The 26,019-nt window shown below is 37.7% G+C and overlaps 1 protein-coding gene across 1 annotated transcript in view; it reads left to right on the plus strand.

Annotated features, from left to right (window-relative positions):
* Positions 1-26,019, plus strand: part of SLC2A13 (solute carrier family 2 member 13) — a 495,370-nt gene that overhangs the window by 202,353 nt on the left and 266,998 nt on the right. Inside the window, exon 4 of the mRNA XM_061129885.1 lies at positions 18,225-18,333. Within this exon, the coding sequence (XP_060985868.1) occupies positions 18,225-18,333 (109 nt within the window). The remainder of the gene's footprint in view (positions 1-18,224; positions 18,334-26,019) is intronic.

Raw genomic sequence — 26,019 nt, forward strand, 5'->3', positions numbered from 1 at the left:
GGGGAACATTTTATTGGTGATTGTTTTCTTCTGAAATTTTATAAACTGAGATGACTAAATATATCCTCTGCCCCTTTCTCTCACTTTCTCCTTCTGAGACCCCTGTAATGTGAATATTAGTACACTTGATGCTACCGCTGAGGTCTGTTAAACCGTCTTCATTTTCTGTCTTTTGTTTTTTTCTTTTATCTTTTTTTCTGTTTAGCTTCAGTAGATTTCCAGAGCTCTGTCTTCTAGCTCACTGGTCTGTTCCTCTGTATCATCTAATCCACTGTAAATTCCTTCTAGTATATTTTTTATTTCAGTTATTATAGTCTCTATCAGTTTTTAGTTCTTAGTATTTTCTAAGTCTGTTAAAAACTTCTACCCTCTTACTCTGTTCATCCATTTTTCTCCTAAGTTCTTGGAACATCTTTATCATCATGACTGTAAACTCTTTATTATGTAGATTTCTTGTTTTCACTTAGTTTTTCTTTGGGGGTTTTATTTTATTCATTCGTTTGGAACGTATTTCGCTGTCACTTTATTTTGCCTAATTTCCTATCTTTATTTCTGTGTATTTAGTAAGGTGATTCTGTTTCACAGCCTTGGAGAAGTACCCTTTTGTAGGAGACATCCTATGTGTCCCAGCAGCCAACTTCACTCTGACTGCTAGAACTACATACTCTGTGGGTGCCCGCCTCGAGGGCTATGTGGGTTGTTCTGTTTGACAAGCTTACTGCTGTAGGTATTCTGTTAAGTATTTATGGCTTCTGGCTTGGTTAGTTGCCATGCCCAGCCTTGTGTGGAAACTGGCCCGAGGGGTCTCAGAGCTGTTGTTGGCATGCTGGTGGGTGGGGTAGGGCTTGCGTTCCCTGCCCTGGTGCCAGCCTGCTGGTTTGTGGGTTGGCTACTGACACAGCCTGTGGGCCTCTGGTGGTCCTGAGGCTCTTGTTCATCCCCTGGTGGGTGGGATCGGAGCACAGAGGATTCTACAGCTGGTGCATACCCATTGGTTGGTGACACCTTGACCTGGGACGTGTGCTGGGTTGGACAAAGCTCATCCTGGGGTCTCTGGTGCTAGGGCTCTGGGGGTCCCAGAATTTATGGGACTGCTGGTGGGTGGGGCCTGGGTCTCTAGTATCCTGGGGCTGGTGCCTGCCCACTGGTGGGTAAAGCTGGCCCCATGTCTGGTACAGGCCCATGGGCTGAACTGCATCCCGGGATCTCTGACCACAGGACCCTGTGGTTCCCAGGCCTAATGTGTTGCCTGATGTGTAGGGCTGTGCCCTGGGCCCTCTGGTGGACAAGGCCGTGTCCCAGGAAATCTGTGGGCTCAAGGGGTCTAAAGGCAGCAGGCCTGTTGGTGGTTGGGGCTGTGTCCTTGTCTGGGTAGATGCTTGGCCTGATGCATCCCAGTTCAGGTAATAGCAGACTGGTAGGCAGCATCAGGTCCTGGATCTAATAAGCTGAGGAGAATTCCAAAGTGGTCCTTCTCTGCAATAGCACCCTTGTGTTAGAACAAGCTCCAGAAATGGCTGCTGCCAGGGTCTGGGTCCCGAGTGAGCTCTGGTAGCCTCCTGCCTCTCTGGAATGCTCTCCAGGATTAGCAAATGGATCTGGTTCGGGCTTCTATCAAATTATTGTTTCTGCTCTGGGCACCCCCAGAGCATGTGAGACTTTGTATGTGCCCTTTAAGACTGGAGTCTCAGTTTCCTACAACCCTCTGGCTCTCCCAAAATTAAACCCTGCTGGCCTTCAAAGTCAAACATTTTATGGGTTCACCTTCTGAGTGTAGGACTTGCTAGCTGCAGAGCCCAGTGAGGACCTCAGACCCCCTCACTCCTTGGGGAGAACCTCTGTAACTGTAGTGATTCTCCCGTTTGTGGGATATTCACCTTTAGGTATGGATCTTAACTGCACCATGTCTTCTGCCCCTCTTACCATCTTATTGTAGTTTCTTCTTCATATCTTTAATTGTAAACATCTTTTCTTTTTTTTCCAGACTTTCTCATCAGTAGTTGCTCTGTATGTAGTTGTAATTTTGGTGTCTCCAGAGGAGGAGGGATTTCAGGGTTTACCTACTTTGCGATCTTGGCCACACCTTAGAACATCTTTATTTCTTACTCTATATTTAATAACTATCACATATTTTTTAACACAGGAAGGATACAATTATTTTTCCTTATCTTTTTTCTTTTATAAGAGGTAATTGAAAGTAGGAAAAGAGAGTTGTGACAGGAAAACTGCTTTGGAATTAGAAAATAAGTACATTTACAACCTTAAAGATATGGCTCTTTTGTTTCTTGTTCCTGGATATTTTTGGAATAAATATGATTTTCTGAGAATCATACTGACAGAAAACACTGTCTCTTTCCTTTAAAATGTTATATTTCAAGGTCCCACATACATTAGCAGCAGTCGTGCTTCCAGAATCTGGTGGAACAGTCATGATTTTAGATATTCTGCCCCACTGTAAGATCATGGGCCCTTTAATTTGGCCTGATTTTTATTTTTTTGGTATCTTTATTCATGGTAACTCTCACATGTAAGGCTAAATATAGCAAAAAAGAACAGTATGAAATATATGAATCATGTTTTAGAGTTTCATCTTTATTCTCAATAGTACTTATTTGTTGAATGCTTTAATCTAAAAAAAGATGTTAATAGAAATCTTTAAATATATAAAGAATTCAAATATCCATATGAACACATTTTTAATCAAGCAAGTAATTGATGTTTAGAACTATAGTTCATCTATCTTAAAACGTTTAATAGTAATGTAGAAATATGTAGATTCTAGAAAGGCTACCTGTGATTTAAAATGAAAGCAGGGAAACAGGATCATTCCACTTTATCTGTGTTTGAATAGATAAATTCAATAATTTGGCAGTGTATATAATTGAGAAAAATGCCATTTATTACAGGAGACTGTGATATAATTTTTATTGATTTATCACCTTGTGTTTATCAGTAATCTGTGTAGATGTGTACTGTTAATTATAGAAGATATAGAAATTATAAGTATAGAATTCACCTATTTTTTATGTTAATGAAATTCTTTGAATTATTTTATGGAATCTTAAAAATGAAGTCTCTTTGTTTGCCCTATGCAATTTACTGACTATTTTATTTAAAACTTTCTAATTGTATTCAATTATGGATAAATTCTATAGAGCTGATGGATGAAATCATAGCACCATTAGTTGAGTTTTGGTGCAATATACTACACATGTATTATCACCTTTAATTATCAGAGCACAGTTGTGAAGTAGATGTTATCTCATATGAGGAATGTGAGACTCAGAAAGTGTAAAGAACCTGCCCAAGGTCACATAATTTCTGTAGAACTGAGCCGGATTTGAATCTGGCTTTCCTTATATTTGGAGACTCTTACTCTTGATACTGTTTGCGAATTGCTTGTTTAGGGGACCTATGCTTTGATTGCCTTTGTTTATATAGATACCTCTGATGAAGGAAATACTTTTAGAACTTAAAAATTCTTGGTAGTAACAAGAGTAGATTTTTGAAAAATAGTATTTTAGTAGCATTAAGTCCTATCTTAGAAAACAGTGTTTACTTTAGCAACTCAGAATAATAATGACTAGATTATTCAGTCTATGCATACAGGCCATGATGTACCATGATCAGCTCACGAGCATATATCTAAAGATAATTAGCAGAACACAGCAAATTGGCAAATTGATTCTTTAGAAGAGTTTCAGGATGTATTGGCATAATTGCCAGACTGTGAAGCAATGATTGAACCACATGGGATTGAATTTATCAATAGCAGCAATCCATTCTTCCAAATAGAATATATGCCAAGCACCACCTTGTAATCACAAACATCATCTGCTGCACACTGGAGGAAAAAACAGCATGGCTGTACTTAGGATCTTAGTTGTTGTTGTTCAATTGCTCAGTCGTGTCCAACTCTTTGCGACCCAATGGACTGCAGCACACCAGGCTTCCCTGTCCTTCACCATCTCCTGGAGCTTGTTCAGATTCATGTTCATTGAGTCAGTGTTGCCATTCAACCATCTCGTCCTCTGCCGTCCCCTTCTCCTCCTGCCTTCAAGCTTTCCCAGCTCAGGGTCTTTTCTAATGAGTCGGCTCTTTGCATCAGGTGGCCAAAGTATTGGTGCTTCAGCTTCAGCATCAGTTCTTCCAGTGAATATTCAGGACTGATTTCCTTTAGGGTTGTATGGTTTTATCTCCTTGCAGTCCAAGGGACTCTCAAGAGTCTTCTCCAACACCACAGTCCAAAAGCATCAGTTCTTTGGTGCTCAGGCTTCTTTGTGGTCCAAATCTCACATCCATACATGACTACTGAAAATACCAGAACTTTGACTATGTGGACCTTTGTCGGCAAAATAATGTCTCTGTTTTTTAATATGCTGTCTAGGTTGGTCATAGCTTTTCTTCCAAGGAGTGAATGTCTTTTAATTTCATGGCTGCAGTCATCATCTGAAATGATTTTTGGAGTCCAAGAAAAGAAAGTCCGTCACTGTTCCCATTGTTTCCCTGTCTGTTTGCCATGAAGTGATGGGGACAGATGCCATATCTTTGTTTTTTTGAATGTTCATTTTTAAGCCAGCGTTTCACTCTCTTCTTCCATTTTCATCAAGAGGCTCTTTATTTATTTATTTTTTCATTTATTTTTATTAGTTGGAGGCTAATTACTTTACAATATTGTAGTGGTTTTTGTCATACATTGACTTGAATTAGCCTCAAGAGGCTCTTTAGTTCTTCTTTGCTTTTGCCATAAGGATGGTGTCATCTGCACATCTGAGATTATTGATATTTCTCCTAGCAATCTTGAGTCCAGCTTGTGAAGCCCACTCCAGTATTCTTGACTGAAGAATCCCATGCACAGAGTAGCCTGGTGGGCTGCAGTCCATGGGGTCACAAAGAGTTGGACACAACTGAAGTGACCTAGCATGCATGCACGAACCCATATTGAGGAGGGCAATCTGCTTTACCCAGTCTACCAATTAAAATGTTAATCCTATGTAGACACACCTTCATAGGCATATCCAGAAATAATATTTAATCAAATATCTGGGTACTCTGTAACCCAGTCAAGGTGACAAGTAAACTAACCATAACACATAGAGTATGCCATGAAGCTAACTATCTCTAATCTTCATAACTGTAAGTTCTGCTACTCTGTCCACTTAACTGAGGAGGAGATGAAGGCTTAGCAAAATTGAATAACATGTGAAAGACCTTACCAACGGCTGAGCAGTGGAGCTGGAATTTCCATGACGACCTGTGCAAGTACTGTCCACTGCCATGCGGTCTCACCAAGGGCACAGATAAGCGCCAGGCAGGACAGTAGAGAGCTGGGGAGGGCACAGAAGCAAAAGCAAGAATTTTCTTGATATTTTGTGGAAACGACTCAGGTGTATATTCATTAATTTTCATTAGAATTTGGCAGCTCACTGGATATGGGAAGTTGGAAGAGGGAATGATAGCCAAATGACACTTTTTTTTAATATCCTGTTTTAATATGAAATTAGGTAACATAGGGTCTGGAGAGAGAAAAGACTTCTCTTTACATGTCCTTAAGCTTGCACACCCTTTCTGGGTTCTTCCCTATTCCTCAGTTTCATAATACTTTACATGTTCCTCTGTTAGAGCCCTTAAACTCGTGCGCAGTAGCTTGTTTCATTTCTGTGTGTGACTCCCTCCCCACCCCAATATTATGAAGTCTTCCAGGGCAGAGCCTCTTTCTGTTTCTGTACCTAGCAAAGAGTAGGCTCATGGTTGGTGCTTCAGGTGTGATAAGTGAACTAGGGAATATTTGGTCTGAGAGGCTGCAGAGACTAACAGAGTTCCAAGGATGCAGAGTATTTGAAATAGCTGTTGTGGGAATGTAATTGAAAGCCAACTCAAGATGAATGGATATCCTCTGGCCAGCATGGAGGGCCTGACTCATAGAAATGCTTAATTTGGCATCAAACTAGAATGGCCTGTTTTCCTAATTATTTGTAAATGATGCTCAACTCCCTAGATATAGAAATGGAGAAAAACAGATTGAAATGAATAATATGAAGTAGATAACTTGAGAATTAAGGCTGGGGATAATGGAAGTTCAGTTCAGTTCAGTTGCTCAGTCATGTCCAACTCTTTGCGACCCCATGAGCTGCAGCACGCCAGGCCTCCCTGTCCATCACCAACTCCCGGAGTCTACCCAAACCCATGTCCATTGAGTTGGTGATGCCATCCAGTCGTCTCATCCTCTGTCGTCCCCTTCTCCTCCTGCCCTCAATCTTTCCGAGCATCAGGGTCTTTTCCAATGAGTCAGCTCTTCACATCAGGTGGCCAAAGTATTGAAGTTTCAGCTTCAACATAAGTCCTTCCAATGAATACCCAGGACTGGTCTCCTTTAGGATGGACTGGTTGGATCTCCTTGCAGTCCAAGGGACTCTCAAGAGTCTTCTCCAACACGACAGTTCAAAAGCATCAATTCTTCGGCACTCAGCTTTCTTTATAGTCCAACTCTCACATCCATACATGACCATTGGAAAAACCATAGCCTTGACTAGATGGACCTTTGTTGGCAAAGTAATGTCTCTGCTTTTTAATATGCTGTCTAGGTTGGTCATAACTTTCCTTCTAAGGAGTAAGTGTCTTTTAATTTCATGGCTGCAGGCAAGTAAGGCCATTAAAAAGATGAAAGAAAAAGAAGAGATTGAGGGATTGAAGTCTCATAAACACCAAGTATGTATATTCCTATATCTTGAAAGTGCTTTAGTTTTGTGTTTTGTTACTCATCGTGTTCATATTTGTTAGTTTTTTATGCTAAGGACAATCAGCTCATTTAAGTATACATATAAAGTTTCTTGACATTTATGGCATGAACAGAAGTTAGATCAATTCTCAGCCCTACGTACCATACTTATTAGTTTGTGACCTTTGGATAGTTGCCTAAACTCTATGTGCTTCTTTCCTCATTCATAGTACATGTTCTTTCTTATTGGTAAGACTCTTTTGATGATGAAAAATGATTCATAAGGCATGAAGAGCTATTGAAATACTAGGAGATTCACTGAGATTTGAACAGGTGCCTAATACTGTTGGTGTTACAGACTGAATGTTTATGTCTCCCCAAAATTTATATGTTGAAGCTCCAAATGCCTGATGGGACAGTATTTGAAGATGGGACCTTTGGGAGGTAATTAGTTTAGTTGAGGTCATGAGAGTAGGACCTCCTCTCATGAAGAAAGCAGACACCTCTCTGTCTCTCTTCCTCTCCCCCTCTCCCCACCCCACCTCCCGCCTTCTTCCATCCCTCCCTCCTTTCCTCCCTTCCTTTTTCTCTCTGCACATGTACTGGTGAAAGGCCATGGGAGCATACAGTGTGAAGATGGCCCTCTGCAAGCCAGGAAAAGAGCTCTCTCCGGGAACTGAGTCTGCCAGCACCTTGACCTTCGGGTCCCTGGCCTTGGGGACTATGAAAAATAAATGTCTGTTGTCTAAGCCACACAGTCTATGGTATTTCGTTCTAGCAGCTCAAGCTGATAGAGATACTTGGTGATTGATAAAATAATTAAATATGACTGCCCCAAACATGCACTGGTAGTAGCTAGATATCAGACTGTCAAGCTTTTTTGCCTGGTTGGGGAGAAGACTTGGAAATGGTCATTGAGCTTTGGGGTCACTGTGGCCAGCACACTTTCTGTCTCCTGAAAGCTTGCAGGGTATGAGAATGGCCTTCTCTAGCTGCCTTCAGAAGAAGATGTGGTGTTGCATCCTTAACTGTGCTTGATTGTAGCCCAATCGGTAGGGTCTCAGATTGAGGAGCAGAGAGAGTAATATTTGAAGCTGAGCGTTGATTCTCTTGTCCCTACTGAAGGCCCTACTTTCTCCACAGAGGCATCCTTCCCTATAACAATTTAGTCTCTGAAGACTGTTAGCAGTGAGGAAGCCTCTCACAGATTGCATCTGCAATTTATCAGACATACGTTCTACTTGTTCTTCCTTAAGTTTTCTTTAGTACATGATAAAATACATACATACATACACACACACACACACACACACACACACACACACATATATATATAAAAGAGCAGAAAGAGGTTAGTAAGAGCAAGGAAAACCTTGAAGAACTTCTAAGGATCCTGCATCCTTGGCAGTTCTTACTTGGTTATCTCACAATTGACTTCAATGGTCCAGTTTAAACAAATGCTGTTGTTTCTTCTAATTAATAACTCCTCTGTGACCTTATTTTAGTGACGGTCATGGACTTTGAATATCTGAATTTTCTCCTTACCATCCATTTCATCATTTCAGTCCTCTGGACATCTAAAGTCTCTTTATTTGTGAAGTTATGAGGTCTTTAGTCACTCTATTGAGGTATAATTTACATACAATAACTGGCCCATAGATAAGGCTTGTAATTTGAGAAATTTTGATACATGTATATACTGTGAAACCCTCACTACAATCAAAATAGTGAACATGTATCCATGCCTCTCAAAGACTTTGCTCTGTCCCCCTCTGTAACTCTTCCCTCCATATGGAACCACTGGTCTACTTCCTGTCAAACCACTTCCAATTAGCAGAAAGTTCAGAGTACTATGAATTCAGTATTTTAAATAGCTTATAAGGCTATATATAGTCAAGCTGTGTCTTGAGATAGCTTTGGAAGATTCTCTTTTAGGTTATTTGTCTGTTATATCCAAGATGTTGAATATAATGCCATAAAGTTGTTCATAATGCTCTTTCAGTATTCTTTAAATATCTGTAGATATCTGTATTGATTTTAGTTCCTTCATTTATGATGTTGGTGATTTGTGTCTTCTCTCTTTTTTTCCCCTGATCTTTTCCTATGGGTGTTGTAACAGATTGCCACGAACTTGGTAACATAAAACAATAGAAATTTGTTCTCACAGTCTGGTTCAAAATAAGTTTTACTAGGTTGAAATCAAAGTATCTGCAGGGCCATGCACCCACTAGAGACTCCAGAGGGAAATCTGTTTCTTGCTTTAAAAAAATATTTATATATTAACCAGCATTCCTTAGCTTAGGGCTACATCAACTCAACATATACACTCATGGTCACATTGCATTCTCCTATTCTGTCTGAATCTCTTTTTGCCTCCCTCTTATAGAGTTACATGTGATAACTTTTAGGCCCAACTGGAATAATTCAGGATAATCTTCCCACATGCAAAATCCTTACTCACATCCACAAACACTATTTTTTGACATCTGAGGTAACATTAACAAGCTCTAGGAATTAGAGGATATATATCGTTTGAGGGGCCATTATTCAGCCTTCCACAATCTGGCTCAAAGTTTATCAATTTTATTGATATTTTCAGTGAGCCAGATTTTGGTTTCATTTGATTGATTTTTTTCTCAGTTGTCTCCTTATCTATTTCATGGATTTCCATTCTGATCTTTATTATTAATTTATCTTGTGTTTTTGGGGGGTTTCTTTTGTCCCTCTTTTGATTTTGTAAGGTGGAAGCCGAGGTCATTGCTATAAATTTTCCTGTATTCTACTTTAGCTCCATTTCACAAATTTTTGTATGATGCATTTTCATATTATTTTAGTTCAGAATACTTTCTAATTTCCCGTAATTTGTTTGATCCATGGAAATTTGTTATTCAGGTTCTGATCTGGGGGGAATTTTCCAATTGTCTTTCCATTTATTGATTTGTATGTTAATTTTATTATAATCAGAGAACATTCTCCGTATGACTTGAATCCTTTTAAATTAATTGAGACCAGTTTTAGAGCTCAGAATATAATCTATCTCAATAAATGTTCTAAGACATTTAACATGCATTTACTGTTGAAAAGAACATTTGTTCTATAGGATGTTGTCTGAATGTTAGGTCAAGTTTGTTTATAGTGCTGTTGGTGTCTTGTGTATCTTTGCTGATTATCTTTGCTTAACCTACTTTTGCTATTACTCAGAAAGAGGTAATGAGATATCTAAGTATAACTTTGGGTTCTTCTGTTTTCCCTTGCAGTTGTGTTTTTTGCTTCATATATTTTGAAGCTTTTATTAGGTACAAAGACATTTAGGGTTGTTATGTCCTTTTGCTAAATTAAACTCTTTATCATTACAAGTTGTACTTTCCCACCTTTTTGCATGCCTGGTAATTTTTTATGGTATGCCAGATTTATTAAATTTTATCTTACTGTTGAACTTGGTTCTGGGATGCTACTCACTCACTTGGAAGCATTTGAGTCTTTAATTTAAAACTGTTTTAGATGGTGTCAAAGCAATGTTTAATCTTGAACTAAATATATATATTACTGAGGTAAAACTCTTCTGAATATTCTTCCTTATGCTAGTCTTCTGTAAATTCCTGGAGTTCATTTACTGTAGTTCTTTCCTGCGACTCTTTCCCCTGCCTGGGGTGGTTTCTTCACAAAACGTTTACTGATCAGTCCTCAACTGAAAATTCAAAGAGTCCTGCATATCTCCAGTGTCCTGTCTGTGACCCTCTCGTCTCTCCAGCCCTCTGCCCCGTGAACTCTAGTTACCTGGGTCCTGAGTGGCATTGTTTCAACTCAAGGTGGCCGTCAGCTTGCCTGGCTTCCCCTCCGCGTCCTGCAGCCTCCTGTATCACTGCCTGAATGCTTTACTCCAGATTTTAGCTGGGGCATTTGTAGGGTTCATCTCATTTACTTCCTGAATCTCACGAGTCGTATTCTTTGCCTCCTCATCATGTGAAGTATTGTTTCATGCATTTTTGCGTGGCTTTTTAATTGTTGCATATTGGAGGTAAATCTGGTAACTGTTACTTCATCTTGTCTGAAAGTGGAAGTCAGGACCTGGAATTTTATACAAAGTGTGGTCTAGTGCATTTTTTAATCATACCCGGAGAAACTTCTGTAGGCACAGCTTCTTCACAGTCAGCCTGTCCACAGGAATGGCTACACTCTTCAGACCGTCCTTTACAGCCCTGCCCCCAGAGCCCTGCCACAACTGCATGACCACTGTGAAAGTTAGTGATACTTAGTATGAGGTGTTCAGAATGATGGAAAAGATGAACCCATTTGGAGTTTTTGCCTGTATTGTTTATTATGTATTATTTTTTATATTTTGCATTTCCATTTTGCTTTAGTTATCTAGAGGTTTTAGTTTTTATTATGTGGGAATTTCTGTTTTTCAAAGACAAATGTTTTGTTAACAATAAACTGTGAAATGTTTGTGTACATAACATGTTTTTAATTACAAAACTCAAAAGGAATTTTATAAGTAGAACATGACAGTTTAAATTTTCACATTCTACCAATTAATATATTTGAATATTTCTTGCCTCATAGCTTGCATGAAATGAAGATTAATGGTTTGCATTCATGAAGTTAGTTTTACTGCCTGCTAAAGCTTGGTTTATAATTTTAATGAAAGAAAATTCTTTAAATGTGTTTATGCATAATCAGATGTACAGCTGCTATGACCAAAATTTATCTTTAAAAAATATTTCAGTATAATAAAGGAACCATCATTGTTTATTATTATCAGGAATTCCAAACCAAAAGAAAGTCTAAAACCCAGATGTAACCATATGTTTTAGCTGTAACATTGTTTTTCATTTTTATTGGAGTATAGTTCATTTAAAGTATTGTGTTAGTTACAGCTGTTCAGCAAAGTGAATCAGGTATACATATACATATATCTACTCTTTATTAGATTCTTTTCCCATATAGGTCATTACAGAGTTTTGAGAACGTATGTACAGTAGGTCCTTATTAGTTATCTGTCTTATATATAGTAGTGTATATATGTTAATCCCTGTCTCCCAATTTCTCCCTCCCCCTGTTTCCCCCTGGTAACCATAAGCTTGTTTTCTATATCTGTGACTCTGTTTTGTAAATAAGTTCATTTTGTAACTTTTTTTTTAGGTTCTACATGTAAACAAAGTCATATGATTTTTGTATTTCTCTGTCTGACTTAAATTATTTCAGTGTGACACTCTCTAGGTCCATCCATGTTGCTGGAGAAGACATTATTTCATTCTACTTCGTGGCTTAGTAATATTCCATTGTGTGTGTGTGTATGTGTGTGTGTGTGTGTGTGTGTACCAGATCTTTTTTATGCATTCCTCTGTTGATGAACATTTAGGTTGCTTCCATGTCCTGGCTACAGTAAATAGTGCTGTAATGAACATTAGGTGCATGTACCTTTTCAAATTATGATTTTCTCCAGATGACAGGATCACATGGTAGCTCTACTTTTAGTTTTCTAAGGATCCTTCATACTTTTCTCCATATGTACCAATCTACATTCCTACCAACAGTGTAGGAAGGTTCTTTTCTCCACATCCTCTCCAGCATTGATTGTTTATAGATTTTTTTGATAGTGGCCATTCTGACCTATGTGAAGTTGATACCTCTTTGTAGTTTGATTTGCATTTCTCCAATAATTAGTGATCTTTTTGCGTGTGTTTTGGCCATCTGTATGTCCTCTTTGGAGAAATATGATCTTTCATCCATTTCTTGATTGGATTGTTTGTTGTTTTTAATTTTTTTATATTCAGCTGCATGAGCTATTTGTATGTTAGAGAGATTAATCCCTTGTCAGCCGCTTTGTTTGCAAATATTTTCTCTCGTTATATGGTTGTCTATTCATTTTATTTACAGTTTCTTTGCTGTGCAAAAGCTTTTAAGTTTAATTAGGCCCCATTTATCTTTTTTTTTTCAAAATAAAATAAAGAGATATATCAAAACAGATCTTGATGCAATTTATGTCAGAAAGTGTTCTGCCTGTGTTCTATTCTAAGATTTCTATAGTATCTAGCCTTCACTTAGGTCTTTAATCAATTTTGAGTTTATTTTTTGTGTGTGGTGCTAGGGAGTGTTCTAACTTTATTCTTTTACATGTAGCTGTCTAGTTCTCCTAGCACCACTTACTGAAGAAACTTTCAGTTCAGTTCAGTCACTCAGCCATGTCTGACACTTTGCAACCCCATTGATTGCAGCCTGCCAGGCTTCCCTGTCCATCACCAATTCCCAGAGATTGCTCAAACTCATTTCCATTGAGTTAATAATGCCATCCAACCATCTCGTTCTCTGTCATCCCCTTCTCCTCCTGTCTTCAATCTTTCCAAACATCAGGGTCTTCTCCAGTGAATCAGTTCTTCGCATCAGGTGGCCAAAGTATTGGAGTTTCAGCTTCAGCATCAGTCCTTCCAGTGAACATTCAGGACTGATTTCCTTTAGGACTGACTGGTTTGATCATGCAGTCCAAAAAGTCTCTGCTTTTAATAAGTTGTCTATGTTGGTCCTAGCTCTTCTTCCAAGGAGCAAATGTCTTTTTTTTTCATGGCTGCAGTCACCATCTGCAGTGATTTTGGAGCCCAAGAAAATAAAGCTTGTCACTGTTCGCATTGTTTCCCATCTATTTTCCATGAAGTGATGGAACCAGATGGAATGGGAAAGACTAGAGATCATTTTAAGAAAACCAGAGAAATCAAGGGAACTTTTCATGCAAAGATAAGCACAATAAAGGAAAGAAAATGTATGGACCTAACAGAAGCAGAAGATATTAAGAAGAGGTGGCAAGAATAAACAGAAGAACTATACAAAAAAGATCTTCAAGACCCAGATATTCACGATGCTGTGATCACTCACCTAGAACCAGACATCATGGATGGGAAGTCAAGTGGACCTTAGGAAGCATCACTACGAACAAAGCTAGTGGAGGTGATGGAATCCCAGTTGAGCTGTTTCAAATCCTAAAAGATGATACTGTGAAAGTGCTACACTCAATATGCCAGCAAATTTGGAAAACTCAGCAGTGGCCACAGGACTGGAAAAGGTCAGTTTTCATTCCAATCCCAAAGAAAGGCAATGCCAAAGAATGCTCAAACTACCACACAATTGCACTCATCTCACACACTAGCAAAGTAATGCTCAAAATCTCCAGGCCAGGTTTCAACAATATGTGAACTGTGAACTTCCAGATGTTAGAGTTGGATTTAGAAAAAAGGCAGAGGAACCAGTGAGCAAATTGCCAACATCTGTTGGTTCATTGAAAAAGCAAGAGTTCCAGAAAAACATCTCCTGCTCTATTGACTATGCCAAAGCCTTCGACTCTGTGGGTCCAATAAACTGTGGAAAATTCTTAAAGAAATGGGAATTCCAGACCGCCTGATGTGTCTCTTGAGAAATCTGTATGCAGGTCAGGAAGCAACAGTTAGATCTGTACATGGAACAATAGACTGGTTCCAAATCAGGAAGGGAGTACGTCAAGGCTGTATATTGTCACCCTGCTTATTTAACTTATATGTAGAGTACATCATGAGAAATGCTGGACTGGATGAAGCCCAAGCTGGCATCAAGATTGTGGGGAGAAATATCAATAACTTCAGATATGCAGATGACACCACCCTTATGGCAGAAAGTGAAGAAGAACTAAAGAGCCTCTTGATGAAAGTGAAAGAAGAGAGTGAAAAAGTTGGCTTAAAACTCAACATTCAGAAAACTAAGATCATGGCATCCAGTCCGATCACTTCATGGCAAATACATGGGGAAATGGTGGAAACAGTGGCAGACTTTATTTTCTTGTGCTACAAAATCACTGCAGATGGTGACTACAGCCATGAAGTTAAAAGATGTTTGCTCCTTGGAAGAAAATTTATGACCAACCTAGACAGCTTATTAAAAAGCAGAGACATTGCTTTGCCAACAAAGGACAATCTAGTCAAAGCTATTGCTTTTCCAGTAGTTGGGTATGGATGTGAGAGTTGGACTATAAAGAAAGCTGAGTGCGGAAGAATTGATGCTTTTGAACTGTGGTGTTGGAGAAGACTTTTGAGAGTCCCTTGGACTGCAAGGAGATCCAACCAGTCCATCCTAAAGGAGATCAGTCCTGGTTGTTCATTGGAAGGACTGATGCTGAAGCTGAAACTCCAGTACTTTGGCCACCTGATGCAAAGAGCTGACTCATTGGAAAAGACCGTGATGCTGGGAAAGATTAAAGGTGGGAGGAGAAGGGAAGGAACAGAGGATGAGATGGTTGGATGGCATCACTGACTCAATGGACATGAGTTTGAGTAAATTCTGGAAGTTGGTGACAGACAGGGAGGCCTGGTGTGCTGCAGTCCTTTGGGTCGCAGAGAGTTGGACAGGAATGAGCAACTGAAATGAATGAATGAATGAATGATGGAACCAGATACCATGATTTTCGTGTTTTGAATGTTGACTTTTAAGCCAGCATTTCACTGTCCTCTTTCACTTTCCTCAAGAGGCTCTTCAGTTCCTCTTCACTTTCTGCCATAAAGGTGGTATCATCTGCATATCTGAGGTTATTGATATTTTTCCTGGCAATCTTCATTCCAACTTGTGTTTCATCCAGCCCAGCATTTGCCATGATGTCCTCTGCATATAAGGTAGTTAAGCAGGGTGACAATATACATCCTTGACATACTCCTTTCCCAATTTGGAACCAGTCTGTTGTTCCATGTCCATTTCTCACCTCCTTTATCATAGATTAGATGACTGTAGGTACTTGTGTTTATCTCTGGACTTTCTTTTATGTTCCATTGCTCTATATTTCTGATTTTGTGCCAGTACCATGCTGTTTGATTCCTGTAGCTTTGGAGTATAGTTTAAAGTCAAGGAACCTAGTTACCTCAGCTCTGTTTTTCAAAACCCAGATTAAAAAAAAAAAACAACTAGGAAATAAATATGTGATGTTGTGTGATAATTTATCTCTTGATATTTTGGCAAATAAAACTTTAACCCTAATTTGTCATCATTTTCTCTTTATTTTTCTGCCCTCCCAAATCAGTATTGCTCAAACTGTCTGTCAAGTCATGAAACAGGTTAATAGAGAAAATAGATACATCTATCCAAAGATTATGATAGATTTCTTACAGAAGACCAGTTTCTCATCTGTGGAGTTTCCTAAAAGCTGAAAAAGGGGCTTGGGTTTTTGTTGTTGTTCTGTTTGTCACAACATCATAGTTGTTGTCTTTAAATTTTTTCATGGTATATAAAGTAAATTATATTTCCTTTCTTGGATCACATTCTTGTCGTGGCAAAAGGGCTTGCGTAACTCAATGAAGCTTTGAGCCATGCTATACCAGGCCACCCAAGGCAGATGTGTCATAGTGAAGAGTTCTGACAAAACATGGTCCACTGGAGGAGGAAATGGCACCCCATTCTGTTATCCTTGCTGCAAGAACTCCATTAACCGTATGAAAAGGCACAAATATATTACACTGGAAGATGAGCCCCCCAGGTGGGAAGGTGTCCAGTATGCTACTGGGGATGGATGGAAGGCAATCACTAAATACTCCCAAAAGAATTAACTAATGGACCAAAGCGTAAGCAATGCTCAACTATGGATCTGTCTGGTGGTGAAAGTAAAGTCTGATTCTGTAAAGACATAGGATCCTGGGTGCTACAGTCCATGGGATAACAAACAATCAGCTACAACTTAGCCACTGAATAATCTTTTATTTGAATTTTTTGATTTATGGAAATAGGTAGATATTTATGTGATGGTATGCACAGTCCTTATTTTGTGGCTCATTCATAGATTTCTAAGTTTGCAGATGAGCCTGCTTTTCAGAGAACTGATCCAGATATATTTCTATTTGTCATAAAATTTACCTATTTGAAACAACCTTCTTAAAACTTTACTTAAAACAATTTGACATTTATAATACTCTTAGCCTGCTTTCTAAATGGGTATGTACAGTCTTACCATCTAGAGACAAAATTGTTGGAAGTCAATCAAGTCTTCATGTGATTATAATCATTCCTATGTAGAGATGAATATCTTCACCCAGTAATGCTCAATACTAATTAATGCTCTGTCTTGACATGCTGTATTAACTTTTATTGCTGAGACAATAGCACATTCTATTCCATTTCTATGAACTGGAATATTCGATTTCCAGAAGATTCCAAAATAGTGAAATTTTCTCAGATTTTTACCTGATTTGGTTTCATTATCAGCATCCGTTCAGTCGCTTAGTCGTGTCCGACTCTTTGTGACCCCATAAAACCGCAGCATGCCAGGCCTCCCTGTCCATCACAAATTGCCGGAGTCTACCCAACCTATGTCCATTGAGTCGGTGATGCCATCCAATGATCTCATCCTCTGTCGTCCCTTTCTCCTGCCCTCAATCTTTTGCAGCATCCGGGTGTTTTCAAATGAGTCAGCTCTTCTCATCATGTGGCCAAAATATTGGAGTTTCAGCTTCAACATCAGTCCTTCCCATGACTTGGTTTAGGGTTTACTTAAAAAAAAAAAAAAAAGTAGCCTCCAGGAAAAATTCCTCCAATGAAGCAATTAACATCCTAGTGATCGCAGGCTATTTCTCATACAACAGGAATACCAAAGGTCCTTTTAGTCAACTCTGGCACCGTAATGACACTCTACAGCATGCCTCTGTGAAGTTGTAACAAGCACTTCTGGGAATAGAAGGGGCACTTTTGGTAGTTATGTCCAAATGATAGGCCTCAGTTGGTTAGTTACCTTACTTAAGGCCTAAGGTCTAGAGCTTTTCAGAATTCGTCTAGATTCTGATATAGAGACACCCATTTTGAAAGCCCATTTATATTTTGAAATTATCATTGAATACCACTAGGAAACTATTAAAAAATCTAGAAATATCATACATATACCTATATAAAATAGATTTTAAATTTTATCTCTATATCATCTTTTGGGTATTTTTATTAATAATATTCATTTCAGTCATAACTAAGTCTGATATTACAGTCAGATTCCTTAACTTTAGTTAAATACATTGGAACGAATTTTGTTACTTTAGTCAGATAAATTGTAATAAATTCTGTTCCTTGTTTAATTGTTTTTTAATGAATGCCATTCTTTCAGTTGATTAAAGCAATTTTTCCAGTGACTTTGTAAGTTGTCCTACATTGAGTGGATTTTAAATAGTAATTAATTGCCTGGGAAGCAGAAGAACAGAGTGATTATTACAGCTCATAGGAATTTAAGGGAAAAGAATTTCTAACCGTTACAGTTTTGTAGATCTTCCCTCTAGTATCCATAAAATGTTTTAACTTGAATTCTCTCTCTTTGATTTTATAGTTTCAACTCAAATATAAACTGTTTTCAAAAATATATTATGCCCCTACTTCTATAAAAGTACACACGTTCTATTTTTAAATGCCAAGTTGTGTTGATTCCATAGAGATTTGGGGAAATTTATCCTAATGGGAATAATTACTGTGGGAGCTAAAAATAATAGATGTGTCCTTCTTTTTCCTTCTTTTTTTTTTTAAAAAGCTGGACCTGTGATCTGCAGAATGCTGAGTTATCCCCCAACTCGTCGAGCGTTAATTGTGGGTTGTGGTCTACAAATGTTCCAACAGCTCTCAGGCATTAACACCATCATGTATGTATTTCTCTCTGACTTTTTATTGAAAAGATTGTGAGGAATTATTTTATATGGAAAACAAATAGTAGGACTCTTGGTGATTTGTTTTTATTAAATGTATAGAATTCTCCTTTGGGGAGATACTGAACTGTACAGTGTTTAACAATCTTACCAAATTTTAACTAAAAGAGTGACTTATTTTGTTCATTGTAATTATTGGCTTTATTTGATTTCTTAGAATTTCTTTTTTATGCCATCAATTAGTTTCTTTTATTTTGAGCTACTAAATGTGTCATTTTTCATAAGCTATTTCTTGATTCTCATTAAAAAGTAAACCAAAGGGTAAACCTGGCATTTATTAGAGATCAGTGGACACACAACTAGTTCATTTCCTTTTAGGGCAGTCAGTTACAATGCAATGTGATAAGAACATTAATAGAAGTATGTCTTTTACAACTAGAGTACAGTGGACCAGAGATGGACTGGGAGCAAAGAAGTAGGGAATATACCAAAGTTCCACGTTTTCTAGTTTTCACAGTAATTCTCAAAGTTGTATGTGTGTTGTGGGTGAAGCAGAGTGAAGAGTGGGTGTTCTACCGTATTTCATTCATTCGATGTTAAACCCATTTTTGATGGTTGATTTTGTACTAGGTACATAGCAGTGTATACAGGAGACATGGTTCTTGGCCTAATAGTGTATACAGACTGGTGGAGGAAACAACACATTAAATAAATTCACAATTTAATACAGAATTTCAAATTGTCATAAGAACTACGTAAGATTGTTCCAAGAGGAGACTTTTAAGATCCTAGGTGACAGAATATGGGTTAGAGAAAAGTCATGATTTTTGCTGAGAATCTGGTTATTGGTGAAAAGCTCCTGTGTTCTCAGAAACTTTCCCCTATACATACTGGTTAAAATTATTCATTAGAAAAATACAAATTATGTAAAATTGGATTTTACCTAGTAAACCATTTGTTTTGGGGACTTTTGATTTTTTAAATTACTTGGGTTATAATGAATTATTCAGTGGTAATTTCAGAAGAGTGAAGTAGTTAAAGTAGTAACTAGGGCCCGAGGACCCATTAGATTAAGTTGGAATTGATTAAGAAACTCCAACTTGAATATATCCATACTCTTTGTGAATTTGACTTTAATGCTAATCCTTGTTAGCCATCAGCTTTCTGAGCTACATTTTAATATTGGTTCTCTCCTCCCCTCTAACATTTACTTTCATTTTTTCCTCACCATTATCATATCTATTAAGCTTATCTGTCAGTATAGCACCTAGCATTTTTGTTCCTGGACGTGGCATACCATGACTTTTCTGAGGCACATTCACTGTCCTTAGTGTGGTAATGGTATGGAATTGTAGCAAGGCTAGCACCAATCTTTCAAACAACGCAATTCAGTAATAATCCTATGTACAAATCTAGTTCATCAACCTAATTTAACATCTGTCCTATTTCTGAAAATCTTTTGTTTGTTCTACCCTTTTCTAGGCATTTAAATTTGACAAGTTTAAAGCGTAGAAAGTGAATTTTTGTTGTGCTTTTTTGTAGTCCTGTAAAACAAGGATCACAGACAGAGCCAATCTAATTGGTGGATGAGGTGAAGTCAGTGTGTTCCTAGTTGAAATGATTGTTATATCACAAGTCCACTTGTGATATTTAATGTAAAATGTGCTGATTCAGGTTTTCAAATTTTAATAAAGTGTTTATTTCTCCAAATTCTCAGTCTTTTCACAGTGAGATCAAGTGATATGAATGTAAGGATCCTGATATTCCATAAGGTGTATGATAGTCATTAATGTACTTTGCTTATCACAAACTAATAGGTAATGTCTTCAATACAGCTGTTGCTTGTAGTTGAGTATTAATCCTGAAAAGTAAGAATAATAAAATAAGGTAAATTATGGTTAATTTTATACTGTGTCTACATGATGCAGAATAGCTGGCAACTCCCTGCAGACTTTAATATAACCTTAGTATTAGAGGTTAGAAGACTAGACACTTACATGATGTTACCCATGCTAAGTAACCATTGGTTTTTCGTAGTACATAACTTCAGACATTCATATTTTAAGCCCATAAAACTGTAAATCAATTCGTCTGCTGGTGGGTATCTAGGTTGCTTCCATGTCCTGGCTATTATAAACAGTGCCGCGATGAACATTGGGGTGCACGTGTCTGTTTCAGATCTGGTTTCCTCGGTGTGTATGCCCAGATCGGGTAGAGAGGGAGGTGGGAGGGGGAATCGGGATGGGGAATACATGTAAATCCATGGCTGATTCATGTCAATGTATGACAAAAACCACTACAATATTGTAAAGTAATTAGCCTCCAACTAATAAAAATAAATGAAAAAATAAAAAAATAAAAATAAGTTGGAAAAAAAAAAACACTGTAAATCAATTTATTTAAAATAGACCATACTATTTTTATTATTTGGATGGAAAATGCCTAATTTAGGATTCTCATATAATGTGTTTTCTTCTACTTTATCTAGTCTGTATTCATGTGTGTGCATGTATATGTGTTTCTTTTCCATTTTCCCCCATTATCCTTAAGATACAGTAAATACTACCATAATTTTTATTTCTTATAGTTTAAAATAATCTCTTAAATGCAGCTTAATAGCTTACTTTTTGTTGCCTTTACAAGAAAATATCTATTACTTTTTTTCATTTTAAAGTGTTATTTAATTCAGAATTCTGTTTTTATGAATATTTTTATATATGTTACTCTTTATTCTTTTTTGCTTCTTCTCTTTCAAGTGGAGAATGAAGTAGGCAGTGCGCCTTTGTATTTCCAACCAAAACTTAATAATCTGTAGAAGTTGAAATATTTTTTATAAAATCCATTTTCCACCCCAAGTTTGAATTCTGTTTTTTACCCAGAACAGTTGATAAAAGATCATATGAAAAAATATTTAAACATAAATCTTCCTTACAATTGTATTATATAATCTTACCATGTTTAGTTTTCTCTGGTCTCCCTCATAGGATCTTTAATTCTATATCCATGAATTAATGTTCTATATCAGTTAAGGGAATAGATTTATTTCTTAGAATATTTATTATCTGCTGTGAATATACATACACACACACACATATATCTGTTGTGAGTGTATCCAAGTATCTTATATTTGTATAAATCATATTTATATCCTAACCCATACATTATCATCCTACCGTCACATCGAGCATAGGACTTCTAAGGTCTTAGAACTGTTACATACTTCAGACAGTACATTTAACTTTTAGAAGAGGCAATTTTCTATTATGACTCTAATCAATAATTTCAAACATGCTGCTGAATAGCTTATTCTCTATTCACAAGAGAGAACAAGCAAATAGAGTTCTATTTTCCTGATATATCCCTGCTATATTATTGCACTACCTCACAGACCAATAAAATATTTCCACGTGTCAAAATAATTGGAAGAGTAGTGATCTATGAAGAATATGATGTGAAAACAACTCACTTAAAGTAATTCTCATGTGATCTATTCTAAACTCTGGTTATAATGTCAATAATGTTCCAATTTCTAGCTAAAAGTTTCTATTTTATTAATAAAGGGGTCATTCCTACATTATTATTTCCACAACCAAAATGTGTATAGGTGAGTAATTAGGTGGTAGTGAGGGAGAGAGAGGACAAAAAGAAAAAGAGAAAAAGTAAAAGAAAGGAAACACTTAGCTACATTTGGGTTTGTTAGCATCTTGCTTCTTTTGAGGAACTTAAGCTATATTTTGATATGTCTTGATAAACATAAAATTAGTCCATCTTGGACAGATGGAAGGTAGCAGAGTTTTACCTGGGAAAACCAAGTGTTTAAATGGATCATTTTAAGGTTACACAGAAAATTTGCAGTAAAGAGGAGAAGAGAATCCAGAATTTTAAGCTTTTATGTCAGCTTCAGGTAAAAGGGATTATGGGTGTATAAACTTACTTTGGACACTCTAAATAGTCTGCTATTTTTAAACTGCTCTTCTTTTAGATTAATGCTCCCAGATTCATCTCTTCTTTCTCTTTGCTACTAACTTAAAGTAGGGGTAGGAGATAGGCAATTCCATGGGATAGGCAGATCATTCCCACCTGCATAACTGCTTTACTTTAATCTCCGGTGGATCACTACTTCTTTGTGTTTACTAGGGATAATAGAAGGCTTTGGAAAAAATGGCCTTGCAATACTAATCTTAATAGCTATCATTTACTAAGCGTTAATATGGGCTTCCCTGGTGGCGCAGAGGTTAAAGCATCTGCCTGTGATGCAGGAGACCTGGGTTTCGATCCCTGGGTTAGGAAGATCCCCTGGAGAAGGAAATGGCAACCCCCTCCAGTATTCTTGCCTGGAAAATCTCATGGACAGAGGAGTCTGGTGGGCTACAGTCCATGGGGTAGCAAAGAATCAGACATGACTGAGTGACTTCACATCACTTCACTTAAATATGGGGTTGGTGCAAAAGTAATTGCGGTTTTGCCTTGTTGAACTTTGTTATTTGATATTGAAATACATTTGTAAATAAATGGGTTATGTTATGCATTATTTTCATGTGCATTTCTCGCCTCATTTTTTTTGCTAATGCCTTATTAGTTGCTGTTTATTTTATATTTATTTTAGTCTAGGGAAATGATACTAAGCAAAAAAGCATATTCGAGCAATTTTCTTATTTGAGTTCAAAATGGGCCATAAAGCAGTGGAGATAACTCACAACATCAGCAACGCATTTGGCCCAGGGACTGCTTACAGCTTTACAGTGCAGTGGTGGTTAGCAAACAGCTAACAGATTCACAGTACAGAGGATCATTGACGCTGATCCTCTTAAAACTGCACGAGAAGTTGCTGAAGAACTCAACATCAACCATTCTATGGTCATTTGGCATTTGAAGCAAATTGGAAAGGTGAAAAAGCTCCATAAGTCAGTGGCTCATGAGCTGACCACATATCAAAAGCATCATCATTAAAGTATCATCTTCTCTTATTCTTCGCAATAACAATGAAGCATTTCCCAATTGGATTGTGATGTGCAATGAAAAGTGAGTTTTATGTGACAACTAGCAACAACCAGCTCAGTGGTTGGACTGAGAAGAAGCTCCAAAGCACTTCCCAAAGCCAAACTTGCACAAAAAAAGGTCATGGTCACTGTTCGATGATCTGCTACAAGTCTGATCCACTACAGCTCTCTGAATACTAACGAAACCATTATATCTGAGAAAGTATGCTGAGCAAATTGATGAGATGCCCCGAAAACTGCAACACCTGCAGCCGGCATTGATCAACAGAATGGGCCCAATTCTTCTCTATGACAACGCCTGACTGAATATCATTCAACCAATGCTTCAAAAGTTGAATGAATTGGGCCACAAAGTTCTGCCTCATCTGCCATATTCTCCTCACCTCTGGCCAACTGACTATGACTTCTTCAAGCATCTTGACAATTTTTGCAGGGAAAACACTTCCACATCCAGCAGTAGGCAGAAAATGCTTTCTAAGAGTTTGTCAAATCCCAAAGCACGAGTTTTTATGCTACAGGAATAGACAGATTTATTTCTCATTTGCAAAAATGTGTTGATTGTAATGGTTAATATTTTGTTTAATGAAAATGTTTTTGAGTCTAGTTATAATGATTTAAAGTTCACTGTCCAAAACCAGAATTACATTTACGCCAACCTAATACCTGGTACTACTCTAGCATATAAAATAGATATTAACAGAAAAGGAAAAATAGGACAACACTTTTAGCCTCTTCAGTGATATAATTATTTATTAATGTAATGGTAAAAACAAACATGTTTACTGTTTTTTATATATAACACTATAAAAATTTTCATAGACGTGACCTCTCTTGTTCTTTATAAATATCCTGTTGAGTCAGCAAGGCAGTTCTTCTGTTTATTCTCAAACTAAGGAAGCAAAGACTTAATGAGTTAAAAGTGACTTGTCCACTGTAACACGAGTTTTAGAGCTGAGGGTGGTTGTTGTTCAATTGCTAAGTCGTGTCTGACTCTTTCTGACTGCATGGACTGCATGCAGCAAGCCAGGCCACCCTATTCCTCACTATCTCTCAGAGTATGCCAAAGTTCATGTTCATTGAATTGGTGATGCTATCCAACCATCTCATCCTCTGCAACCCTCTTCTCGTTTTGCCTTCAGTCTTTCCCAGCATCAGGGTCTTTTCCAGTGAGTCAGATGTTCACATCAGGTGGCCAAAGTACTGGAGCTTCAGCTTCACTCCTTCCAGTGAGTATTCAGAGTTGATTTTCTTTAGAATTGACTGGTTTGATCTCCTTGATGACCAAGGGACTCTCAAGATTCTTCTCCAGCACTACCATTCGAAAACATCAGTTCTTTGGTGCTCAGCTTTCTTTATGATCCAAGTCTCACATCCCTACATGACTACTGGAAAAACCATGGATTTGACAATACAGCCCTTTGTGATATCTCTTCTTTTTAATATGCTGTCTAGGTTTGTCATAGCCTTCCTTCCAGGGAGCAAGCAACTTCTAATTTCATGGCTGCAGTCACCATCTGCAGTGATTTTGGGGACCAAGAAGAGAAAATCTGTCACTGCTTTCACTTTTTGCCCTTGACGTGAAGTGATGGGATGGCATGCCATGATCTTCGCTATTTGAATGTTGAGTTTTAAGCCAGCCTTTTGACTCTCCTCTTTCACCCTCATCAAGAGGCTATTCAGTTCCTCTTCACTTTTTGGCATTAGGGTGGTATCATCTGCATATCTGACATTGTTGATATTTCTACTGGCAGTCTTGATTCCAGCTTGTAACTCATCCATCCCAGCATTTTGCATGATGAACTCTGCATCTAAGTTAAATAAACAGAGTGACAGTATACCTCATCGTACTCCTTTCCCAATTTTGAACCAGTCAGTTGTTCCATGTAAGGTCCTAACTGTCGCTTCTTGACCCACATACATCTTTCTCAAGAGACAGATAATATAGTCTGATATTACCATCTCTAAGAATTTTCCACAGTTGGTTGTGATCTACATAGTCAAAGAAGCAGAAGTAGATGTTTTTCTGAAATTCCCTTGCTTTCTCTGTGATCAAGTGAATGTTGGCAATTTGATCTCTGGTTTCTCTGCCTTCTCTAAACCCAGCTTGTACATCTGGAAGTCCTCAGTTCAAGAAGCTGAACTGAGCTTCTACTGAATAGGCTTCTACTGCTGAAGCCTAGCTTGAAGGGTTTTAAACATAGCCTTACTAGCATGGAGAATGAGCACAGTTGTGTGGTAGTTTGAACATTCTTGAACACTGCCCTTCTTTGGGATTGGGGTGAAAACTGACTGAGGATACAACCTGATTTTCTTACTTTGAGTCATCTGGGCTACCCTTTAGTGGTAGAACACCTTAAGTGCCTAGGGCTGTCACTTTAAAACTTGTTTGGGGGTGATATGTAAACAAACCAAAGTTAGTGAAATTCAGTACCACCCAAGGATAAAAGTCCAAAATGACTATGAGCTAATAAAGTTGCATCCATCTCAAGAATTATAAAATGCATCAGAGTAAACTGCTAGTACCCAGTTGAGGCCTTTGCTTTATATGTTGATCTAGAGTTTGTGGACAGGCCAGCCTGATGGTATTATACTTGTTAATCATATTTAATAATTTAATTTCATAAGTGCAGTAGTTTTGAATTTGTTCCATTATCATATTTTATCCCCAACAAAGTCTCCTAGT

The sequence above is a fragment of the Dama dama genome, chromosome 3 (assembly GCF_033118175.1).
Source record: "Dama dama isolate Ldn47 chromosome 3, ASM3311817v1, whole genome shotgun sequence".
Classification (NCBI taxonomy): domain Eukaryota; kingdom Metazoa; phylum Chordata; class Mammalia; order Artiodactyla; family Cervidae; genus Dama; species Dama dama.